At 44.3% G+C, this 22,487-nt stretch overlaps 1 protein-coding gene across 3 annotated transcripts in view; it reads left to right on the top strand.

Annotated features, from left to right (window-relative positions):
* Positions 1-7,444: 7,444 nt before the first annotated feature.
* UBE2Q2 (ubiquitin conjugating enzyme E2 Q2) overlaps positions 7,445-22,487 on the top strand; it is a 48,541-nt gene continuing 33,498 nt past the window's right edge. For 2 of the 3 annotated variants that reach the window (XR_011728034.1, XM_071754639.1), the window contains exon 1: positions 7,445-7,909. Coding sequence is in view for 2 of the 3 variants with exons in the window: in XM_071754639.1 (XP_071610740.1) it covers positions 7,724-7,909 (186 nt within the window). In the remaining variant the exon portion in view is untranslated. Of the gene's footprint in view, positions 7,910-8,098; positions 8,801-22,487 lie in introns of those variants that run through there. The other variant, XM_071754640.1, reaches the window with a different exon arrangement.

Raw genomic sequence — 22,487 nt, 5'->3', positions numbered from 1 at the left:
TAACTTTGGACTGACCTTGCTCTCTGCTTCTTGAACTTATTGGATTGTTTGAATTTGATAGGCACGGAGAGTGAAACATGATGTTCCACACATTTTCTAAAAATTGGTGACTCACTAGAGGAAAGAAAGTGTTCTTTTTGGAAGCATCCTGTTGAGAAGAAAACTGGTCCTATCCTGTTCACAAACCAGAGCTTGTCTGCATGTCCACGCTGGGCAGAAAGATGAAATCTTATTTATAAAAATCTTTTTTTCTTAAATAGATTGAAGTAAAGAATACAGGACAGTACACTGAGCAGGAAGGAGTCTGAAACCAGCCACAGCATCTGCTCTGTCTCCTCTAGCCAAGGCAGGTGGGGAGTGTGGGTGGGAAAAAGGAGAATCCAGGGGAAAGCTGGAGGTGTGGAGACCTGGGAAGGAACTGGGAAAGGGTGAGGGCATTCATAGCATGAGTGAGATGCAATGTGACAATAATATAAAACATAATCCATAGGGAAAGAGGATTCACCAGGTTTTTGGCTTATAGATCAAGGAGTTGGGGTTCTTTTTACTGTTTCTGCTTTTTCTGCATCTCTTGGAGTTACTTTCTTGTCCTCATTGTTATTCAAAATGCCTCTCCATGTTACTCCATGATACTATCAATGATAGTTTCTTCTAGATCACTGTGTAGGTCTTGAAATGAGCTCTAGCACAGCACTATCATGATCCATTTTAAACACACTAAGTACTTTTCTCTGCTCAGTAATTTCTAATTTTTATTCCTTGTTGACAATTCTTAAGACGTCTCAAGATATGTGGGTGCTGTTCTGTCAAGAGATGTAAATTAATGTTATATTCAGACTCTAGTGATTCAATCTTTGAAATGTTTTGTTTAAAGCCCAGTGTACTGGTGTTGCTACTTCCCTCGTACTCACTGATGATGTAAATGTAGAGGAGGTTCCCTTCCTTATAAACTCCAGGGCAAATCTAACTGCTTGTGAGGCTGTTATCCTTCATCTGTTTTACTGGTTTCTTGTGCTTAGAATTTGTTTCTACCAGGAAGAGAGTCAGACTCACAGCATGGTCATTGCTGGGACCATTCTTTTCTGAGGTTTGGTCTTGTATTTGATTCTGTTGAGACTGTTTGAGGCTGTTGTTTTCTCTGTTTGTTTGGGGTTTTTTCCTCAGGTCATCTTTAGGTTATCTTTATAATGTAAAAAAATATACTAGCTCTTCTGTCTTTCACTTTCTTTTCTTCTGTCTTCTTGTCTTTCACCAAGAAAGAAGCATGGGTTGACTTTCCAGGTGCAATTCACTTTTTTTCAGTGCTGTGCATACCAAACTCAATTTTGTCTGTTGGCTATTCAAGGGTTACTAGATGCACAGTATGTAAAAACCAAAAACCCATACCAGAACTTGCTAGATCTTGACTTGAGGTCTGTTGACCCCTGTGGCCTGCAAATCAGAGAATGATTGAAAAATCACTGGTCTAGCTGACCAGTGTTTTAGTTTCTGGAGTCCTGTGTGATCTTGGTAAAGCTGAGCCTGTCCTGATGTGGTGACAGTAAGAAAAAACCTGTTTATGATGTATACCAGCCTAAGATCCGAGATGAACTCATTCCCATAAAACCTTCAGCATTATCCCAAAGGATGTGCCACCTCTCATCCTGCTCTCCAGGTCCCACCCCTCTGCCCCATGTCCCCTGGGAGCATCCTCAGCATGGAGATGGGCAGCACCCAAAGTATTGGGCTCTTGCAGCTCCTGTGGCACTTTGCCTGCTCCCCTGGAGCAAGGAGGATGTTAGGGTGGGACAGGAGGTGGTGGGGCACAGGGGAGTTGGGATTGTTTCAGTCAAGAAGGAGGCTGTGAAGAGGGCCAGTGTAGAGCTGGCCCTGGAGTCGAGGTGTCCTTCCTCTTCTCAGACATCTGGGCTCTGTTGATAAACAGTGTAAACAGGACAAATCTCCCTGCTCCACCCAGCTCACTGTGTAACTTGGATAAAGCCTCTTCCAGGCCTGGGTCAGAAGTTAATTTAGCTGCTTACTGCAGTGCTGGACCATGGTCAGGTTCTGAGGCTGTCTGGACACCCTGTTCTGCAACAACGTCACCTCCCCACATGCAGGTGACTTCCCCATGAGCCCAGGGAGACTGCATCCTGGGTCTGCTTTGGGTGGTTCTGGCAGGATGAGTGTTTGTGCAGCACTTCAGACATTCTCTTGAGGGCTTGAACAGGAAGAGGACTGCCACAGGCACTGCTTTGTTCCCTGAAATCTGAACTCATCTACAAAAATATTCCCTGAAATCTAAACTTGCCTACAAAAAAGTAATGAGAGTAAATGAGAAGCCCTGGATAATATGGTTGCTGAGATGCATTTGATTAGTGTTTTCCAGGCTGGGTGATGCAGTGATGTCTGGCTCTGCTTGCAGAATTTGAAACAATTACTCTGACCTGCCCAGTTCATCTCAGTGCCTGCCAACTCAGATGCCCAGTGCTGATATTTTAAATATAGAGAAGTTAACTCTTTCAATGCATATGAAAAAAAAAACCAAACAAACAAAAAAAACAAACAAACAAACAAAAAAAAAAACCAAGAAAAAAGTTAATAAAAAAAAAATAGGAGGGTGAAGGAGCTGCATATTCAGCTGTGATTAAGATTGCATCTCAGCAGTGTGTTTGGCCTGGGGATCAGCCCATTTCCCTGCCTCTCCCTCCAGCCAGAAATGTATTTTGCAGGACTGAGCCTGACATCTGACCTCTGCTCCTGTCCATCCCCTTTAAGCTTCTGTGATGGCAAGGGAAGATAAGCTTGCTGAGCCCTATAAGGCTTATGGCTCTGTATGGATCCCAAGGAAGGGGTATAAGTTCTAGGGTGTCCAGGTACCTCTTTCCTCACATAGCCAGGTTTGGAATTTTTTTTTTTTTTTTTTCCTTTAGCATGTTCTGTTATTTATTGAATGCCAAGCCTCAGATATGCCTGCCTGGTTCTTCATTGCTGTCATAGATGTGCTTTCATCTGGTTTTAAGAAGCTTTGTGAGCCATAAGGGAGAAGATACTCCCTCACTGTGCATTTTAGAGTATTTGCAAGGAGTTTGGTTTCTGATGTGTTTGTACAGTGGATTCTAATCCCCATCTGCAGCACTGCATGAGTGACGTGGCTTTGTGTTCCTTTCTGCTAATAAATTAATTGCCACAACTTTCACATGGAACAAAACCCTGTCATTAACCTTGCTTTGCAGGCACCACTCAGCTTTTGACTGTTCTGAAACATGCACTGTTTGGTTAATATATATATAGCCAGAACTACAAATCCACAAACAGTAATTAAATTTTCACCAAAAGACTAGTGCTGTATCCTGTATAGGATCACAGACTCTTCTGTGGCTGAGCAGAAGAACCCTAAAGAAGGGACATATTTGAATTGGTTGCTGACAACCATAGGGGTGGACTCAGAAGAATTGTTACTGAAAACCACTCACTGAACATCCTGGGTAAATCCATGCTACCATTTTTTTTTAACTCTTATTTTTAGATGTTAAACACGTGGCCATAGTATTTGAGTGCCCATGGGGACACCTCCTTGATCCCTATCCCTGAACATATGGGCAAGAGAATCACTCACCTGTCCAAAGCTGCTCTAAAATAGATTGATTTTGAAATGCCCTTCCTTAACTGTTGAAACCTTTAGAAGTAAAATAGGTATAAAATATATATAAAATATATATAAAATAGGTATTTGAGGGTCTAAGCAACCTCATGTCCACTGCATGCCATGCTGCTTGAAACAGCATTGTCCACCCATTTCATGAGCTTTTATGCACTGGTGTGTTTTCTCCTGAAAGGCTTTGGAAGGAGCTACATATTTAAGCAATGATGCTGGGAGCTCAGAAGTTGATGTGAAAGCCTGGCTTTGGTGAACAAGACAGCTTGGATTGTCTCTCAGAAAAGCAGAACCCTCTTGAATGTTCCTGCCTCTGCCCAAGGTTTCAGGTAAGGTTCCTCCTCCTTCTCTTTATGGGTATAATTTGTAATTTTTGTGCTATTTGTCTTTTCTAGTCTCAGGTTATGCTGCTACCTGTGAAAAAGTGTGTGTGCGTGTTGGGTTTTTTCCTACCCCAGGATGAAGTATTATCCATCACTTAAACCAATTTACACTTCTTCCTATCCCATTGACATTATCCTTTTTTTTTTTCCTTCTGCTGAGGTTCAGGGTTACAAAAGATCTGGGCCTTCCTTATTTCTAAACTGGCAGTTCCTTTGATGCCTGCCATTCTTCTCAGGAAGGTGACATCAGAGTTAAACTTGAAAGAACCCTTCTAAAGGCTAAGCTGTAAATGAGGGAAGTGAGGTCAAAAAACAAACACATAAACTGTTCTCAGAGAAACAAATCAGTCCCCTGCTAGGCACAAACACTCAGCTGAATGTACAGGAGCTTCACTCAGGGGTAAAGCTGGGAATAGAGCAGACCTAGAAAAAGGGTTCACAGGAAGAAAAGGACTAATAGAACCTAAAATTCATCTTTGCTCTGGGACATCCTTTTTTTAAGCCTCAAACAACTCTTGCTTTCATTAAAGCCCATCCATCCTGCATCATTGTTAGTTTCCTTCTTAATGGCTCCCCCTGACCTCATCCTTCCTACAGTTTCCTTCAGCCCTTGCTGCCAGGTCTCTGTCTCAGCAGGGACATGCCTGACTGATGTGTTGGAAACAGGGCTGGCAGTAAATGCTAATGGGAAAGAAAATTTTGTCTAAACCATTTGTGTCTTCTTTTCCTGCCAGTTCTCCCCAAGAAAGCAATGAAGATTCTGCCGTTTTTTGGGGTTTTTTTCTGAGACTTTCAGTTGAGGACTCTTGCAAAACTTGTTATATTCAAATGAAGGGGAGGGAAAAGGAACAGAAGGCTATCAAGGTGTGTGTCTTCATCACCAAGAGCTTTGGCTGAAGTCCAGATCCCTGGAAGAGGAAACCTAGCTGTATGAGAGGCAAAGAGATGATGCTGAAGATGCACATGCAGGAAGAGAGGTAAAAAAAAATGGTGCTTACAGGCAATATAGATCAAGGGAACTGAAGAACATCTGTAATTACTGGAATCTGATACAGTCCTCCTGAGGGTCTTTACCAGGATTAATTTCTTTTATTGCCCAGAGATGTGGGATCTTCCCCTGTGTGCATGCATTTTGTTCTTTGGGAGATTTGGGATTTCCAGAATCATCTTGTGACCAATATGAGATTGATGTCGAAGCACCATGGCAAGTCCCTGAAGGAAGAAGCAGGAATGAGTCAGACACAACAAACAGCTCTTTGCAGTGCTGGAGCAGTCTCTGCATTATTCCAGAGAGCAAAGCAGCCCCAGTGTGTTCTCAAGGTCTTATCACAGAAACGAATTCACAGGCAGCATCACAGCTTGCACAATGCCTGCTAAACACAGAGAAGTGCAACAGAATTTAGGGGAGTTGTGGCTGCCTGGCTGCATGTTCCTTCTTGAAGCGTGTGACAAAAAGGCAGCCTGGAAGGAGCTGGGGAAGGTCTGGCCTAGGCTTAAACAGCACATGGCTTGCAGGACACACTTGGCTGATGAAGCAATTTGTTTGTCCTGCCAGGTGGCCAGGAGACAGTGATGTTTGGATCCCCTGGGTGCCTGAGAGAGGTTCTCATGTCTTCTACCACTTTGCCAACTAGTGCAGGTGGGGCATCCCCCCAGCCACCACATATGCACCTCTCAGCTGTGCAGCTGCCAAAAAATGGGGTGTCCCAGTCAAGGGGGAGCAGAGCAGAGGGAAGGGAGATGAGAAAACAAGGAGGATGGAAAACCAGAGGTAGTGGTAGAGGCAGCTGTTCTGGTGGGGTGTTGGCAGAAGGTGCAGTTTGAACTTGCTAAGCCTACCCACCTCTCTGCTGTGGGGAGGCATTTAGGCCAGAATCCTATTGTATGAGGGAAACAGGGCTGAGTCACCACATTTATTCCTCTGCTGTTTCACGCATCACATCACGTCATGCCTGACAAAGCCTGAGCTGTTTAGTTTTGTCTCCGGTGTTTCCATAGAAGGGCTCTTCCAGGCACTCCCTTTCTAATAGGTAGAGTAATAATTATCTGCTGTTTATTTATAGCTTATTTGCCCTTACACCGAAATCTTTCCTTATCTCTCAAAGGTCTTCACCCTACCTGTTGATCCATTGACAGACAACAGCCATATCTACTCTTTTTTCACTTTGCAGACCATACTGACACACAGCTCAGCCCTTCTAGGAAAGCTGAGTTGCACACACTGAATGGGACAATTTAGAAAGACCCATGGAAAAAACCAAACAGATCTTTCAACCCTGTAGGCTTTCTGCTGTCTTTCCTTCACAGTATGTATCCAGTGTCCATTCTTTCTGGCTTCTTCTGTAGCCAAGTGTGTTCTTTGCCCTTCTCTTTGATGGAAGGGTAGGAGATTTCAAGCCTAAAAAATAGTAAGACTCCCATATGCTTGGAGTTGGGCATGTGCATAACTGTTTTTCTGGATCAAGATTAGAGTTCTCACCACCTGACAAGATTCAGCTTGTGGTTTGTGAAGTGCTGCCAGTTTCTCTGGAATTAAAAATTTATATAAAATATCACTGTAAGGGGGAAAAAAGGCAATTCTGTGTTACAGGTTTGTGTGTACTGGTAAAGGAGGGCACTCTGCAACAATGTCACTTGTATCACAGTAGTTTTTATGCCATGTGAGAGCTGATCCTTGTACCCAGAGAACTCTTGACCGTCTGTGGGCAAAACCAAGATGGCAAGGGATGACTAAAGGTGCAGAGCTGATTTTTCCAGTGTCAGGAAGTGACTACAGAAATGGAGGCAGCATTTCTTCATCCCTGAATGCAGAGTATTCACTGTACGCTGCTTTCGTTTTTCGTGGTGGTGCTGCAGGGGGATAAAATGTTGTACAATCAATTACAGAAGAACTTTAATTCAACAGTAACAACTTTTCTTGGCCTCTGTCCTGCTGTTTTGCAGCCCGCAGCGATCGACACTGTGTTTTATTGGTATTGATCCGTCAGGGTGACCTGGAGGTCAGGAGGTCTTCCCTCAGGAGGACCGGAGGAGAGGACTGTCAGGATTCTGCCATGACAAGCGCAAACCCAAGCTGCACTTTTTCCTCGGCCAAACAAAAGTGCCGTGAGGAAGGGAGACCCCGAGCCCCTGACAGGGCTGAGCAGCGGGAAAGGAGGCTCCCGGGTAAGCGGGCTCTGCGCTTGGGCACCGGGTGGCCGGGAGCGGGGAGGCCGGAGGACAGTGCCCGGGCAGAGGCAGGGCACAGCGGGGCAGCCCGGGCCGGGCCGCGGGGGCGGTGCTGACCGAGGGCGCTGGGGCGGGCACGGGGGGCGGCGGCCCCGGGGGAGGAGCGGGGGGCCGGCCCGGTCCTGCCGCCCGTGTCCCGGGAGCGGGGCCGGCCTAGCGGAGGAGGGCAGGGCGGGGGCGGGGCTGGCCCAGCCCGCCGGGAGGAAGGGGAAGGGAAGGAAAGGGGGAGCGGGTTGCGCTGTTGCCCTTTTAAGCGAGCGAGGGGGTGCGGGAGGCCGGTACAAAGGGAGCTGCAGCCGCCGCCGCCGCGGTCGCCGTCCCCCCGCCGGCTGGGGCTGCCCCGGCCCCCCCGCCCTCCCGCCATCTTCCGCCCCGCAGGCGCGGCCGGGGCCAGGGTCGGGCCGGGCTGAGGCGGAGGGAGGCGGCGGCAGAGCGGGCGAGGCGGCGCAGGCCCGGGCCCGGAGATGAGGCCAGGATGTCGGTGTCAGGGCTCAAGGCCGAGCTGAAGTTCCTCGAGTCCATCTTCGACAAGGACCACGAGCGCTTCCGCATCGTCTCCTGGAAGCTGGACGAGCTCCACTGCCAGTTCGTGCTCCTGCCGCCGCCGCCGGGCTCCAGCCCGCAGCCGCCGCCGCCGCTCACCATCCACTGCAACATCACGGTGCGGGGCCGAGCGGGGCCGGGGGCGGCGGGGGAGGGCCGGGGCACGGCCCGCCCTCCCCATTGTCTGCGGGGCGCGGGGAGGGGGGCAGCCCCGCCGCGGGGGTGACTCAGCACCGGGGGGACCGGGGCCAGGGAGGACGGGGGGGGCTGGGCCCGCTTCACCCCGGGGCTTCCTCCTCTCCTCGCGTCCCCACCGCCACCAAAACAAAAGTTACGGAGCGGGCGCCCCCTCCCACTTCCTCCCCGCCGCGGCGGGGCCCCGGCAGCCCCTCGGGGGAGCCGTGGCGGCGAGTGCGGGGGAAGGACGCGGGGCCGCCGCGCCGCCCGCTTCGGGGAGGGAGCCGGCAGCCGGAACAAAGGGCGGCCGGGCCCGGAGCAGCGGGGAGAGAGCCCCGGTACAGCTCCCTGTTCCCCCCGGGGCAGCGGAAGGGCGACGGGGAGACCAGAGGAGCCCTCGCTGCCTCCCCTGTCCCTGCGGCCTCTCGGCGGGGCGCGTTTCCCTCCCTGCCCCGAGAGGAGGTGGGAGCCCGGGAGGGAGGCGGAGGGCGAGCGCTTTACTGAGTGCGCCACACGGCCGCGGCCTGGAGCCGGCCGGCCCGCCCTGACCCAGCCGGGGAGAGGCCCCGCGGGCGGGACCGGGGTCAGCCGGGCCTTCCTCCCACCCGTGGGGTCAGCCGGGCCTGCCTTCCCCTGTGGGCTCAGCCACTGCGGGCGGCCGCGGGGAAACTCTTCGGTCGTGGCGTGGTGGTGGGATGAAATGGTGCCTCTGGTCTCTTAGCCCAATCCTTGTTTTGTCATCATGGTGGCTTTTAAACTTGTGAAGGGGTTACCAGCAGCCTCGCCGAACCCGAGGGACTGCTACCTGCGGCTGGTGGGGGGGATTTCTCAGGTCTGTGTTTTGGGGTTATTTTTGCCCCTTTTAATCGCTTGGGGTTTGTTTTTAATGGACGTGAGGGAAGCAGAATTCAGTGCTGTGTGCTATAGTAAAAATCCTCTTACAAGTTTAGGGCCTAAACTTGCTACAGGATTTGAATATATTGGTGTCTGTGACTCATGTTCAGGAAACTGCTGCAGGTTCATTTTTATTGGACTGGCTGTAGTTCCAAACGAATTGAAATACTTTAACACTCTGGAGCTTTGAGTATTGAAAAATTTTGATTGTGTGAAAGTAGGGGTTTTATGTTTGGCCCTGAGATTTCACAAGAGTGTGGAGCTTGGAACATGCATGTAAGTATTGCAGGATGAGAACGTGCACACGAAGCAGGCATATCCAATACTCCAAGTAATTTTACTAAATTAAAGGAGACTTTTTACGAGCATCTTCTAGGTTTCATGGTTGATTGTCATGAGAAGTCAGTTTTGTGGTCATGGGACAAGTGTTTGTTTTACCAGACACTTGTATACACTTGTAAGACATAAGATTCTTTCTGTGGTAAAATAAGCCAGCTGCTTTGATGTCCTTGTTTTTTGACGTGACCAGTCAGATGATGGATTCTGTGATATAAATGTGCTTTATTCAGTAGAGAGCGTTTCATTGCAGACAAATCTGGCTGTTTGTTTCCACCCAGCATGGTCTAATCCATTAATTCCTAGAGAGAGAAATAAAAGGTCTGGTGATAGTGGGCCCTCAGTTGCCAGATGAATTTGATGGCTTATTTCCTTTGTGAAGTGACACCTAACAGGGAAGCCAGTCACAAGGCCTGAAGTTTCTGGTGCCTTGGATTTGGGCTGTGGCATACATCTCCTTCTGAGGTTACTTCCTGTAGCTACTTTCGACAGCAAGTATTTCTTAACTTGCAAAGAAATACACCCACTTATTTGTAGGCCTTTGGTTGGAGTGTGTTTGAGCAAGTGAGAAACAGGCTGAGGTCACTCCTGGCATTTTTAAGTCTTTATGAGGAAACAGTGTCTGCAATCTGCTGTTACAGTCACTTGCCCTAGAGGTCAAGAGGTGTTTCCCATGTCATTAGAACTGTGGCATACGAACTTGCAAAAAGAACAGGAAAAGAGCTGTCTCAGACCTTAGAACGGAGGCTTCTGCTTTGAAAAAAAGGCTGTGTCTGAGCTGCCTCTGACTTATGTTTCACAGTTAGTTCTCTGCCAGCAGATTGGTGCTTTCCAATGTTGACTAATTTGGGCTCTTTGAGGTCGGTGGCTATTTTCCCTATCTGCTAAAAATAAATGGGAGAGGGCAACCTGAGATACTGAGGTGGCTGTCGTGAAACAAGTGGGCAGCAAAGGACAGAGCCAAGAGAAAGCTGACCTCTGGACTTGTCCTGGCTTTTTGACACAGGTGTTAAACACCCACACCCATGCTCCTCCCTCCCCCTTGGACTTGTGGCTCTGATTCCTAGTTGGTTCCACCTTTTTACTGTAGATACTGTAAACTAGAAAAGCATAGGTCTTGTTTACTGTTCTTAAGTGGGTCTGCAGGTACTCTGGGAACTAGAACTTCAAATGGCCTCAGTAGCCTGCAGAAGCTATAAAGTTGCTGGTAAATCTCTGTTCTTGGGGAGACTGGCCCTCTGCATCAGAAGCTGCTATCTTAGTGCTCTGGAGTTGAAGTGCAAATATGTAACTTTTGCTGTTTGCTCTTTCCAACCAGTTTAACCCCTACAGTACTGAGCCAGTCAGGATATTTCCCTTACTCAGCAAAAGCTTACAGTAGATTGTATTAAGGGAAAGAGTAAGCACAAAGAGCACAATAATCACTTATTTTTGTTTGTGGTTCTTGTTGGATGCCTCAGTATTTCACCTACAATGAAAGCTGTCTAGCAGCATATACAGATGCTGAAGTTACTGGATGGAGAAAAATCTGTTGGGGAAGGGGATTTCCAGTAGCTTCTGAGCTAAGACCTGATAAATAAGGTGCTCTGATCTCTCTTTTCTCTAGCCTCGAGAGAGAAAGCAGAGGAAAGAGGAAGCCTTCTCCTGGAGTGGTGAGGGAGAATGCTTAGGAACTGCATGGACCTCCACAAATAATGTAGACCAGATTCCACACTTTGGTTACAAGTCTTCCCTGGAATTTCTCATAGAAATTATTTTCTGATTATCTGCAGTATGAGTTTGTAGACCTGTTAAAACCAAGCATTCACTGCAGCATCCTAGAAATAGTCTACCTGTGATACTGAGCAGTGCTTGAATACACCCTTCAAAGCAGGGTGTATTTTACTGGACAGCTTCTTCTGTTTCATAAAGATACAGGCAAACTTTGCCCAAGTCTGTCTTTCATTATTTCAGGTAGTGACCCATATTGGAATTAAAATGGTTAATGTGATTATTTTAAGAGCCACTTGAGGGTGGAGCTATCCCTGTCAGAGCTATCCCTGCTGCTTATTGCTGAGGACTGTCTATTTATTGAACTTGTTCAGACTGTGTACCTTCACATTTCCTTTTGTTATGCCAACAGCAGTGTCCCCATTCTGGAGTTTTAGTTCTGCTTTTCTCAGGCTTCATTTTTATTTATCATCAGTATCCTAGTTAATTAAGTTCATTAAACCAGGGTCCTTTACAAAATATATGTATTTGTCCTGGTCTTTTTTTGCATATTTTTTGAAACTGTATCAAAACAGAGGCCTGAATTAGAGGGGTGTGTTTATTGGTGATGACTTCAGGTAAATGTCTTTTAGTGCATTCTGTAGTTTGGTATCTTACTAAATTTATGTTGTAGTGTTCCAAAGGGTATATTAGAATTAGTCCATCTTTTTATTGCAAGAAAAAGGACTGATTTGGACTACTGTAAAACAACTCCTATTTTTTATATAATCTCTTTAGAGAGAAGCTGTGTATTAATCTCTCTGCATGGGTACACAAAACTACCACTGCAATTCTGTGCCCTCAGGTAGCCCTTGCAGGCAGAATAAGGTTTGCACCAGCTCTGAGTGGGAGCAGATTTTGCCCCAGATGGGTGCTGGGTCTGATGTGCAGTGACATCCTCCCTACATGAAGAGTTTCATTCATGTGATATCCCTGACTCCACTCTACTCTTGCTTCTCTGCTTGAAAGGAGGATCTTCTGCTTCACTGAAAAATACCCTGCTGCTAAATCGGAGTTAGGAGGCACTGTGAAAGACTCAAAGAGGTTGCTGTCTGCAGATAACTGCAATTGATAAGAGAAGAATTTATTTTCCCTTCTAAGCCAGAGTGGATGAAAAGATAATACCTGGGAAGCTTTTGACAAGTTGAATATGTACAGTACGTGAGTGTACTAGAATGTGCCACAGTTCCTCAAAGGCATAAGACTTAATATTAAAGGCATTCCTACCTAATGCTTAGATAGCTGATAACCTTTTTAAAAGGTAATTTATTTGTACACAGAACTAACCACATAATGATGGAGGTGTTCAGCTCAAGCCACAGATATTTGTATTTTTTTCAGATCACTAGATGTTCCATGGTGGGGTTGAGACCTCTGTCTTGCAGCAGATGGATACAAAGACAAAACAGTATACACAGCTTTATCTTGATAATATGTACTTTTCTAACTAGAATTAGATATACTTGGTGCTTTAAAAAAAGGCAGTTAAGGAACTATAACAAAGATAACATGAAACAGAAACTGAAATGTTTAGTCTTGTTTTATTTGGCAAACAAAAATGAAGAAGAAAAAAAAAAAGAGAGGGAGGAGTGAGGATTTTACATTGTTTCTATATACCAAGAATGTAGTTGGAAAAGAGGAGTATTGGAAAGAGGAGTAGGAGGAACCTCTTGTGTCTGGGAGACACAGGACCTTGCTCTCTGGCATTGCAGCTGAGTTGTGCTGTGTGTGAAAAGCTGTAACTGGTACTTGAGGGTTTTGCCAGGAGTTGTTCTGTTCCCTTTATAATGTATGAAGAGTTCCTAAAATACTCTCAAAAGCCACAGTGATGGGCTGCAAATACCAATGCTGGCTTATGTTGAAGTTTTAATGTACAGGAAATGGCACTTATTTCAAATGGGTTACTCATGTGAATGAATTAATGATTTCAGAACCGAACTCTTGTGGTCCCCAGAAGAGCTCTCCCTGCACTTCTAGAATCAAAAGTAAAAAAAGAATTATATTCTTTTTCTCAGTATACTTCCTCATCTTAACAGTTCAGGAGACTGAAAGGTACCTGGTAATTTTTGTATGCTTCTTTATATTCACTAATTTTTAACAGACTACCTTAGGGAATGGCTACTTGGTAGCAGGCATTGGATTTGTCTTGACTGTATTTACCTTGTGTCAGCTGGCAGGTGGCCTTACCAGAGACCTTTCTTTCTGCTACTGTTGATTTTGGGGGGAGTGGCAGGGCAGGCCACACTAAGGCAGGTTTTTCTATTGAAGCTTTTATCAACGAAATGAGAAAAATACCGATTAGTGTGGAAAGTGTATTCAGTTCTGGAAAATGCAGTCACATTTATTGTGGCAGTTTGTATACAAAGGAGCTCAGTGAAAGTTCTTAATAGAGTGGGTTAAGTGTGTTTCTAAACCAGAGGAACTTTGTTCTGTCAGATTTACTCAGACTGGGACTAATCTGGAGGTGTTTTGTGTGTGTTTTGCCCAGGGGATATTGTGTGTTGGATGACACAGTGATATCCTCAACATCAATTCAACGTTTGGATTGCTGGGAAGAACAAAGTGTGATTGTGTAATGCTGCTCACCCAGGGCCCCAACTGAGCTGCCTGGATTAGGAACCTGGCGCTCGTGTACAAATTTTTCAGTGGGTTCTTGTTAATCTGGATAACATCCCAGCCTGGTGCCCTCTGGGGCTGCAGAAACAGCTGCAGTGGCACAGCAGAGGGCAGAGGAGGGAGCGGGTGGGTGCTGGGGAGGCTGCAGGAGCATCCGCAGCGGAACTTGGGATCCTCCGGACCGGGAGCGCCGGACCGGCACCGCTCCCCTGGGCTATCCGAGTGGCTGCTCTGGGAGGGACAGCTCCGGAGAGGAAGCGTTTGTCTGCTTGTAAAATCAAATTCCCTTCGGGAGAATGGAAGATAAAAAAATAGAAGGGGTTCTCTGAATAGTATTGTTTGAAAAAAATTAAAAAGGAGGCAAAACTTCTGGGGAGGAAAAAATGTTTGTAAAAGCTGAAAAGGAATAACTACTGTTCTAGGTATGCTGTTTAGTACTGTCAGCTCTTTTGTTTTTATGTAGTTTTGAATGTTTATAAAACCCTGACTTCCTGGCTGAAGTTGTTTTTTTCCCTCTTTTTTCCTCTCTCTTTGAACTACGAGTGGTAATAATGCCATTTTTAAGACACATGATTTCATAACTGTTCCACTGTGTTTCTTAGGCTGCAAACTCTGTAGGAAAAGTGAAACTGACTTGTCACCTGCTCAGAGAAGACAGCTGGGAAATGAAATGGCTGATTATAGTAAGGAGAGGCTATTTACCATTTAGATCTTACATCAGTACTGTTAAAGCTTATATGGTCAGATTAGTTCTCAGTTGATCTTTGCTGGAAACAAGCATCCCAGTTAATTGGTGTCTTGCTGACTTCTTTCTTCCAGCTGTAAGCTTTAAGTGTGCTATTCAAATAGAGACCTTAGTTATTCAATATCTTTTTTGTTATGCATGCAGTTCATCCTGGTGTATTAAGTACTGTAGAGCACTTAGTTCACAGTTTCTTGATGTATTTTTAGGGTAGATTCTAATTTCTCCCAGTTCTCAAATTCTTTAACTCCCCTGAAAGAGTTCAGTATAGCTCCACATCTTGCAATGACTTCTTCAGTGTGTACTGAGAAAGGCAGAACCATAAACTCTGTCAGAACTTGTACAGTGGCATTAGAAAAAAATAAAAGCATTCCTGTGCAGTGGTGTTCAAGATACCACAGGCTTCCTTGTATTTTTGAGGTAGGAAATAACTGTGGTAAGAATGCAGCATTTAACTTATTAATGGTAAACATTGGTTGAACTCTGTGGTACTGAAATTTTGCATGTGGGGGGCAAAGTTCCGTGTAAATGGCTCTGATCTGAAGTCCAGTGAGAAGGCAGCAGTCAGGGCAGTGTGTGTTCTGCTGGGAGGGGAGAGCTTGGGAACCTGGTAGGTGGTGGCTGGGGTGCTGCTTGTGTGTAAGAGCAGCCTGACCTCTGTTAGCAGTGGGGGAACATGAAAAATCCTCAGATTTGCAGTGTCTGCATCACAGCAAGGTTGTAAAGGGGGAGGGTTTGGAACCAGGAAGGCCCTCAGAGAGGGCCTTGAAGACTTGAAAGATGTAAATTCCTGAAAGTAAAGAGAATAAAGAGGGGAAAGGGGAAGCCTGGATTTTTGGGTGGCAGCAGAAGTGACATCAGACTTTGCATGCTGTGAACTAAGTGATAAAGGCAAGAGCTGGTGTGCTAGGAAGCTTCACTTTTTTAAGTTGGGGAGAAAGACATGTTAAAACCACTTCTTGAGTTTTAGCTGTATTGGAAGCAATTTCTTCTCAAGGCCCTAGACACTAGCATTGATGATACCTTTTCTATATGTACTCATCTGTATAGTTGCAGAAGCAGGTAATTAAGAATTCAGGATGATTAGAGCAAGTTGCTAATTTGTTTCAAGTAACTAAATTGCCTTCTGGAATTCGTGCAGGTAGGATGTTGTACTCCTGGTAAAGAAAGAGCACTGGTGAATCTGATTTGCAAAACACCTTTCTCTTGAGCATCTGTGTCCAGCTGCTTGTCAGATAACCCATTGCCAACTGAGTGCATGCAGTAAAGAGAATCAAAGAGGGGTCTGGAGCTGCCATCCTCTGGGGACTGTCAGGATGAGAGTACCAGCACACAGTGGGATTTCTGGCTGCAAGGAGTTTGATCTGACTGCTCTGCTGTGTTGTGGTAAAAATCTGGATTCTAGTCTCAGCACTACACCTTCTTCTTGACAAGCAGGTCACTTAGTGTTCAGCAGTGCTGTGTTCTTGGCTGAGTTGTGCTTAGTGTTAAATTGAGAGTTGTGTCTGAGCAGCAGTGCATGAACATTTGACTTCGTGCATGAATTTTACTTCGGGTCTATAGAAGAGGGTTAAGAGTGCTGACTTGACTGTGTATTTCTTAGGGTGGCTGGGTGGCATGCTGCAGTCTTGTGGGGGCCTGGAGAAGAAAACATTGCTTCACAGTGAAGAGCTGTAACTTTTTATCAGAAAAGTGCCTTTTTTGCTTTTATGTTCAGAGTTTGTTTTAATTCCATGTGCTTATGTTTCACTGGACAACAAGTAGCTTGCTGCCTTTTGTTTGGTAAGGGAGTGGATGAGGTGGTGCCAACTGATAAGTCTGATAAACCTATTTTTCCAGTGGTAATGCACAGTTTCCCAGGACTGAATCAGCAGTTGGGACTTTTTTTCTGTACATTAAATAGGTCAAAGAATGACTGACTGTAAAAACTTGGCCATAAGAAGTGTAGGAACAATGATGCCACACCTGTGTTCGGGTTTCTGACTGCTGTTGTTTTGTGCTTTTGCTGCTTTGGTTGAGCATGTGTGTTGGCTTTTTCTGAGGCAGTGATGTTTGAGCAGTGAGAGACGTAAATGTGTGTACCTGGATAGAGAGACAGAAGTCAAACAAAGAAGTAGCTTAGATTATTTCACAAACTTTTAATTTGTTGGCTTATTTCATGTCCTTGTTTGAAAGCAGCTCGAGTCTTTTTCTGCCGTTATTTTTTTTCTCAAAATGTTATTTTCTGTCCTGGGTGTATCCAAAGTAAGAAATGTAAAGATTCTGCAAGAGTTTGAAATTTCTGTGCGGTGGGGTTGAACAAATGAACTTGTGCAGATGAGGCTGCAATTTACATGCTTAGGTTTTGGAATAATTTTTACACAAGTGAATTGCCCCTGAAATCCTGTCCCTGTTTGTAGCTATTTAGCTATGTTGTGCTTAGCATCTTCCCAATATTGCCACTTGCAGTTGCTGCTGAATCTGTGTATTGCAAAAAGCACTGCATAATTCAGGCTTTCAGTTCACTTGCAGAGATGCTGAAGTCCATGTGTGCTCCCACAGACAGTGCCTGTAGAAGGTGCAAACAGGCAGATTACTGCTGGTGTGTGCCTGAAAGCCTGACTGACAGGAGTGGGACTGTTTGCTCTGTCCAAGAGATGTCTCTTGTGAAGACAAAAGTCATTGCCAGCCTTTATGCTCTTAACAAAGCATTTTCTTATCATTATTTTTGTGGTGGTCTTCAGCAATGAGAACTATTTTGTACAGAGAGCTGTGTTTGGTTTTTCTGGGACAGTTTGTGACTGGAGAGTGCATTTTACAGGCACCCATAGTATTGTAGTTTGTGGTGGTCTTTGTGTTCTGACCCTACCTTCTCTCCCATGCTGTATTTAATAACAAGAATTCTAAACCAAGATACTCTGCTGTACTTGCATAGTTCCTGGAGAATGCGTGGGAGAGAAAACTGACCTTGTGAGTTGTTTTCATGTGCTCCTGGAGGGATTCAGTTCTGCAGTGATGGGCATTTTAGCACAACCTACCCAGAAAAGGATTACAGGATTCTTTCACCTACCTTCTCCAAAGGTGCAAGATGATTAAGTTCTTGCAATGTCCAGAGCTCTGACCAAAGCATGCAGCTTGCATCTGGGATTTTCTTGTACAGGTTGCAGCTGTCATGGCTGTCATTAGAGTTGAGGGTAGAATTGCAGTAATTTTCTACATTTAAGAGTTGCATTTATTTTAGTCAGCTGAACTTGTGAGCTGCAACAAGTATTCTCACTGTACTGAGCATGACAGGCTTTGACTTAAAGAAGAATTAAACAAAGTTAATGCTAATGCAGCCTTGCTTCCTGTGCTATAGAAACAGTTAAAGATCTCTGATTAACTGAATTCCTGTGAATAAAAAATGTCCTTCTGTATATAGGCATTGAGCCAAGTTAAAAATGTATTGCATGCAATTCTTGTTCAGCAGGGGTGTATAAAAATTCCCCTGAGCTGAAAGTGACCCTTCATGCTTTCTCCTATTTTAATAATTCTAAAGAATGGGATGGGAGGCAGGTGACAATCTGCTGCCTTTTCAAGGTTCTAAGCATGTAGGTTTTGCAGGCAAAGGAGCTAGAGGTAGAAAATGCTTCCTTGCATCCTAAGCTGCCTGTGGAAAATTTGGCCCCTAATAATGGGAAGCAGTCTGTCAGTTGTGTAATCACAGCTAATGCTCTTGTAAGAAGCTTGAAGTACTCCAGTGTTGTGGTGATCAAGCTGAACTTTAGCTTTAAGAGTATCTTCTCAAGTCCTGATATTTTTGTTAATATTTCTGTTGTGTTTCAGCCCTCTAAACTGGGTCGACACAGGTGTAAAATTCTTCCGTAGTAAATGATTGACTTGTGTATTAAATTGTGGCTAATAATATAGTTAATCCTGATGGGGTTTTTTAATGTTTGTTTAGGATGTGTATGTAATCCCTAACCAGTGGGACTTGGTTTTATTAAAAAAATATTCTATTTAATTCCAACAAACAAGCTAGAAACTTGGTAGCATCAAGGGATCTGAGGGAAAGCCATCTATGATGGGAGGGCATCACTTCATGTGTGTTTATACTGCCAAAGTATTCACCTTGAAGGATATTAGCCCTCTGAAGTGTCTTGTTGCATTAGGATTTACTTAATTCATTACTAAGACTTGTGTGAGCTAGATTGCTCTCTTGGTAGCCTCCTCAAATCAATTAATCTGTTTAAATTATCTGAGGGTTTGATGTTCTACTGTTTGGGAGTGAAGGGGGGGGGGGAAGAAAAAATTTTGGGACTGAGAAGATAAAAGTCAGGAGTGCTGTTGTGAAAATCACTTAAGTTTTAGTTGTAGCTGGTGTGAACGAACAACTGAGTTTTGTCCAGATGGAGATTTTGAAGAAACTTAGGAAACACATCAAATGGGCTGAGTTTTGTTCAGGAGTATGCTAAGGAAAGGAAAAAAAAAAAAAAAAAGGAAAAGTAAAAAAACCTCACAACACTTTCTCAATCTAAGATCTTAGATTAAAATTGGAAATTAAACTAAAGAACTGTCAGCATGTAACAGCAATTTTAAATCCTCATGCTGAAGAAGTGTTGGAACATGTTCTCCTTCCATGTGGCTGTGACAATGTCTCCCCTGGGTGGCAGGGGACGTGGCTCCTCCCTTACCTCACAGCAATCCATGGGTCCAGGTTGTTCTCATTTTAGGAATGGGAGCAAGGTATGTTGTTTTCGTTTAGCAACTTCACAATTTCCACAGCAGGGTAATTTAGAGCCTGTTTAAAAGTCTCTTACTAACATCAAAATTGTGTCATTGTGGCTTTAGAGAGGAGGATAAGGATTATATAACATGGCAAGTAAAACACCCTTATTGTTAGGGATGAGAAAGCTTAGATAGGATATACTTAGTTGACAGATCTCTACCCAGGAAAAGCTGTCTTAATGGATATGTTCTGGTAACTTCTGGCACTTTTTTGTGCTTTTTTTTTTTTTTTGTTCCTTTGTTTTTTTCCTATGGTAGTCAAACTGGTTGGTAAAATGTCAGTGCATCTTCTTCCAGAGCAGAATGGTTGAATGCTGAGATCCTCTGGGTACTTCTCTGATACTGTGTGGTTTGCCTAGGTGATTTGACAGGTTTTGCAATAGTTCCAGTGGCAGGAGTGTGGGCTTTATTCTCTTTGTATTTTGCAAGTTTATGAGTAGGCAAAGTTCTGTTACAGAAGCATTTGTGTGGACAAAGCTCCCAATCTGTCCTGCTCTTAATACAAAGACAGTCTAGAAGTGATGAGCCCATGAATTGTAATTGTGTATAACAACATTCAGGCTTTGTCCTCAGGCTCAGTACATGGTAGGTATGATGTCAGGTCCTCCTGAGGCATTGCCTTGGCTTTCCAAGCTGCTCCAACTGAAGCATTGTGGCCTTTGCCTCTTGGGATGCCTTTTTGCTTTTACTTGTAGGGAGCAGGAAACTCATGGTACAGCAGGTACATAAAAACTCAGGCACTTCCTATGGGTGGTGCCTGTGCAACTAAGCAAGGTGACCTAAAATCTGTGTAGTGAATGGCCCAAAATAATGGTGGGTTGTTTGTTTTTAGTTCTTTTTTGAGTTTTTTTAATGACTGAGAATGGATAGCAAAATAGCTGCTGTTCCCGGGTTCCTCTCACAAAATTTCTTTGTATTTGGGAAGCTTCTGTTCTTTACATGGTGTAACAACTCCATTCCATCTCTCTGTAAGATGCAGGTATGGAACTAGAAGCTGACTTAATTCAACAGAACTAGCTCATGTGAAGTTTAGTTGTTTGACCTTAAAAACCATGAGCTTAGTGTTTCACTGCGTGCTCTGGTGTTAGGAACTCTGGGCTTGTTTATATCCCAGAATCAGAATGTTTGAAGTTTGTGTTAGAATTCTGTGTTTGAAAATATAGTGATTCATATCCACATGAAACTCAGCTGTTCCAAAAATACAGATTACTTACAGATCTAGAGAAACTTGAGTGCTACTTCTGCTTTTAAATTACAATTTATGCTTTTTAAGTAAAGCATATTTATTGGTAAGTCTGAAGGATTAAAAACTGTTGCAACAAACTGGAAGTGTGAGGAACTTCTGTGACAATACAAAGTTGTGAACTTGTATTACAGTCCTTAAGCATCTGTTGGGAAAAAGTTGGAATATGCAATTAAACATCCATATTCCAGAAGTCTAAATTCTGAAAGCTTTACTGATGAAGATGAGTGAATATGCTCATATGGTGTTCAAGAAAAGCCTTTCTAGTAAATGCATTGTTCCCATTCATGTTTCATAAACTAAAGCAGGCTGAAAAATTCCAGGTTTAATCATTTTTAGGGTATGTGCACCACACTATTAATGCAGGCATTGTCAAATCCTAGTGTGTTTTCTCCTGCTTTCGTTGCAAAAAATGCAGTGAGTTGAGAGCAAAGCAAGGGAAGGGACTGTTACTCAGTGCAAATGCAGCAGCATTTCCAAGGATTACCTGCAATGCATTTAAACAGAGTGGGATGGCTCAGTCACTAAATCTGCACTGGCAGTCTTGTTCCTTTCTGATGGAGGAGTTGCTGCAAGTTTTTTGGAGGACACTCCTGTGTAGGCCCCTGAGACTGGGATAGATATGGATTGGAACTAACTAATGTCCTACTGTGGGTTTGTTCATGAAATTCTGTGGTGGAGAAATTAGAACAGAACAATCCAGGCAGTGGAGAGCTGAGTTCCATTCAGTAAGCAGCCTTCACATAGAGTTTGTAAGAGTGGACTGACAGGCATTTATCTTCTATAAATCACTGCAATTCATTGACTTCCTTAGACCTGGACTAATATGAACAACAAATGCTCAGGGGAAAAAAAAAAAAAAGCCCAAAAATAGGTGTTAGGGGAATATGCATTCACAGCTCAAATGTTGGCTGTATCTGGAGAACATTTTTATTCTAATGAGTGTGAGGACTTGAAGAAGCAGATGGGTCAGTGAATCTTTGAAGGGATCTTGCTTGTTCTTGGTATTTTCTGGTGGGAATGTTGGTGTAATCTAAAGTCATTGTAGTGGTGTGGATCCTGTTGCCTCTCTCTCAACTTGAGCTGGCCAGAAAAGTTGAGTTCTCAAAAAGTAGCTTGTTCAAGCAAGTTTTCAGGCAGTAGGGCCATGCTTAGCAGAGTCTCCAATCTAATGTTCACCACAGTGCATAAATATCCCCTGTGCAGAGTGAAAGGCTTGGGGTAGGAGTGTTAACACTATTGAAGAAGACTTTACAGGCAGATTGAGTGTTATTAAAAATGAGATGTTACCAGTACTGGAATATCACTAATTAAGTGTTAGCTACTGAAAATAATAATTTGGGAACCCAATAGAGACTGGGAATTCCACTTTGTTCCTCCAGCAAGGACAGTCCTTCAGGGGTGTCTTACTGAGGAGAAAATAGAGGTCACCTTTTTGGTAAAGGAAGAAAAGTAAGTGATTAAACCAGATATAGCTACTCATCTGTTTGCCTTCCTTAGCCTTAAAATCTTGGCACTGGAGCACTGGACTTTCTTGACAGTCATTTGAGCCTTAGCTAATCAGGAGTGGATATTGTAAGGTCTCTACTTGGTTTATGATGTATGTGCCTTGAAGTGAAGTTGAAGTGTGTCAAGTTTTGTCACAGTGATATTAGTAACACCTGGTATTCTTCTAAGGTATTTTCAGTTGTGATCTAAAAAAACAAAACAAAAAAACCCAAATATAAGCTTGGCTGGAGAGACCTGAGCTGTTTAAAAATGTTTCTGCAAAAAGCTTTACTTTGTGGGTGGGAATTTTAGACCTGGAATTAGAACTCTCTGCTGTCAGAGTCTGTTTTCCCAGAGTTCATGTCCTTTATCTTGCCAGGTGGCTTCTTTTGTGAGGTTCAACACCTCAGCTGGGAAGGGAGCTCCAGAGTTCTAAAAGCCACTTCTAGCATGCTTGTATTTCCCTCCAGTTTTCAGACAGGTCGTTTGCTGCATTCTAATAAACCCAGGAGCTTTGAAATGAAAGAAGATGGCTTAAGCTGGGGAGGTGTGTGTGGTTTCCTTCTGGGACGTGGGCTTGGAGAACTTGCTCAGGCTCAGTTTGCTTGGGGATCTCTAAAGAGCAGACAGAATGTCTGAAACTTCTTACTGCTGGCTTGAAAACCATAAAGCAAAAAATATACAGTGTGTTCAAGAGTGTAAATT

This window comes from Heliangelus exortis, chromosome 11 (assembly GCF_036169615.1).
Source record: "Heliangelus exortis chromosome 11, bHelExo1.hap1, whole genome shotgun sequence".
Taxonomy (NCBI): Eukaryota; Metazoa; Chordata; class Aves; order Apodiformes; family Trochilidae; genus Heliangelus; species Heliangelus exortis.
The sequence above is the reverse complement of the archived record's forward strand: the minus strand, read 5'-3'. Positions and strand labels throughout refer to the sequence as shown.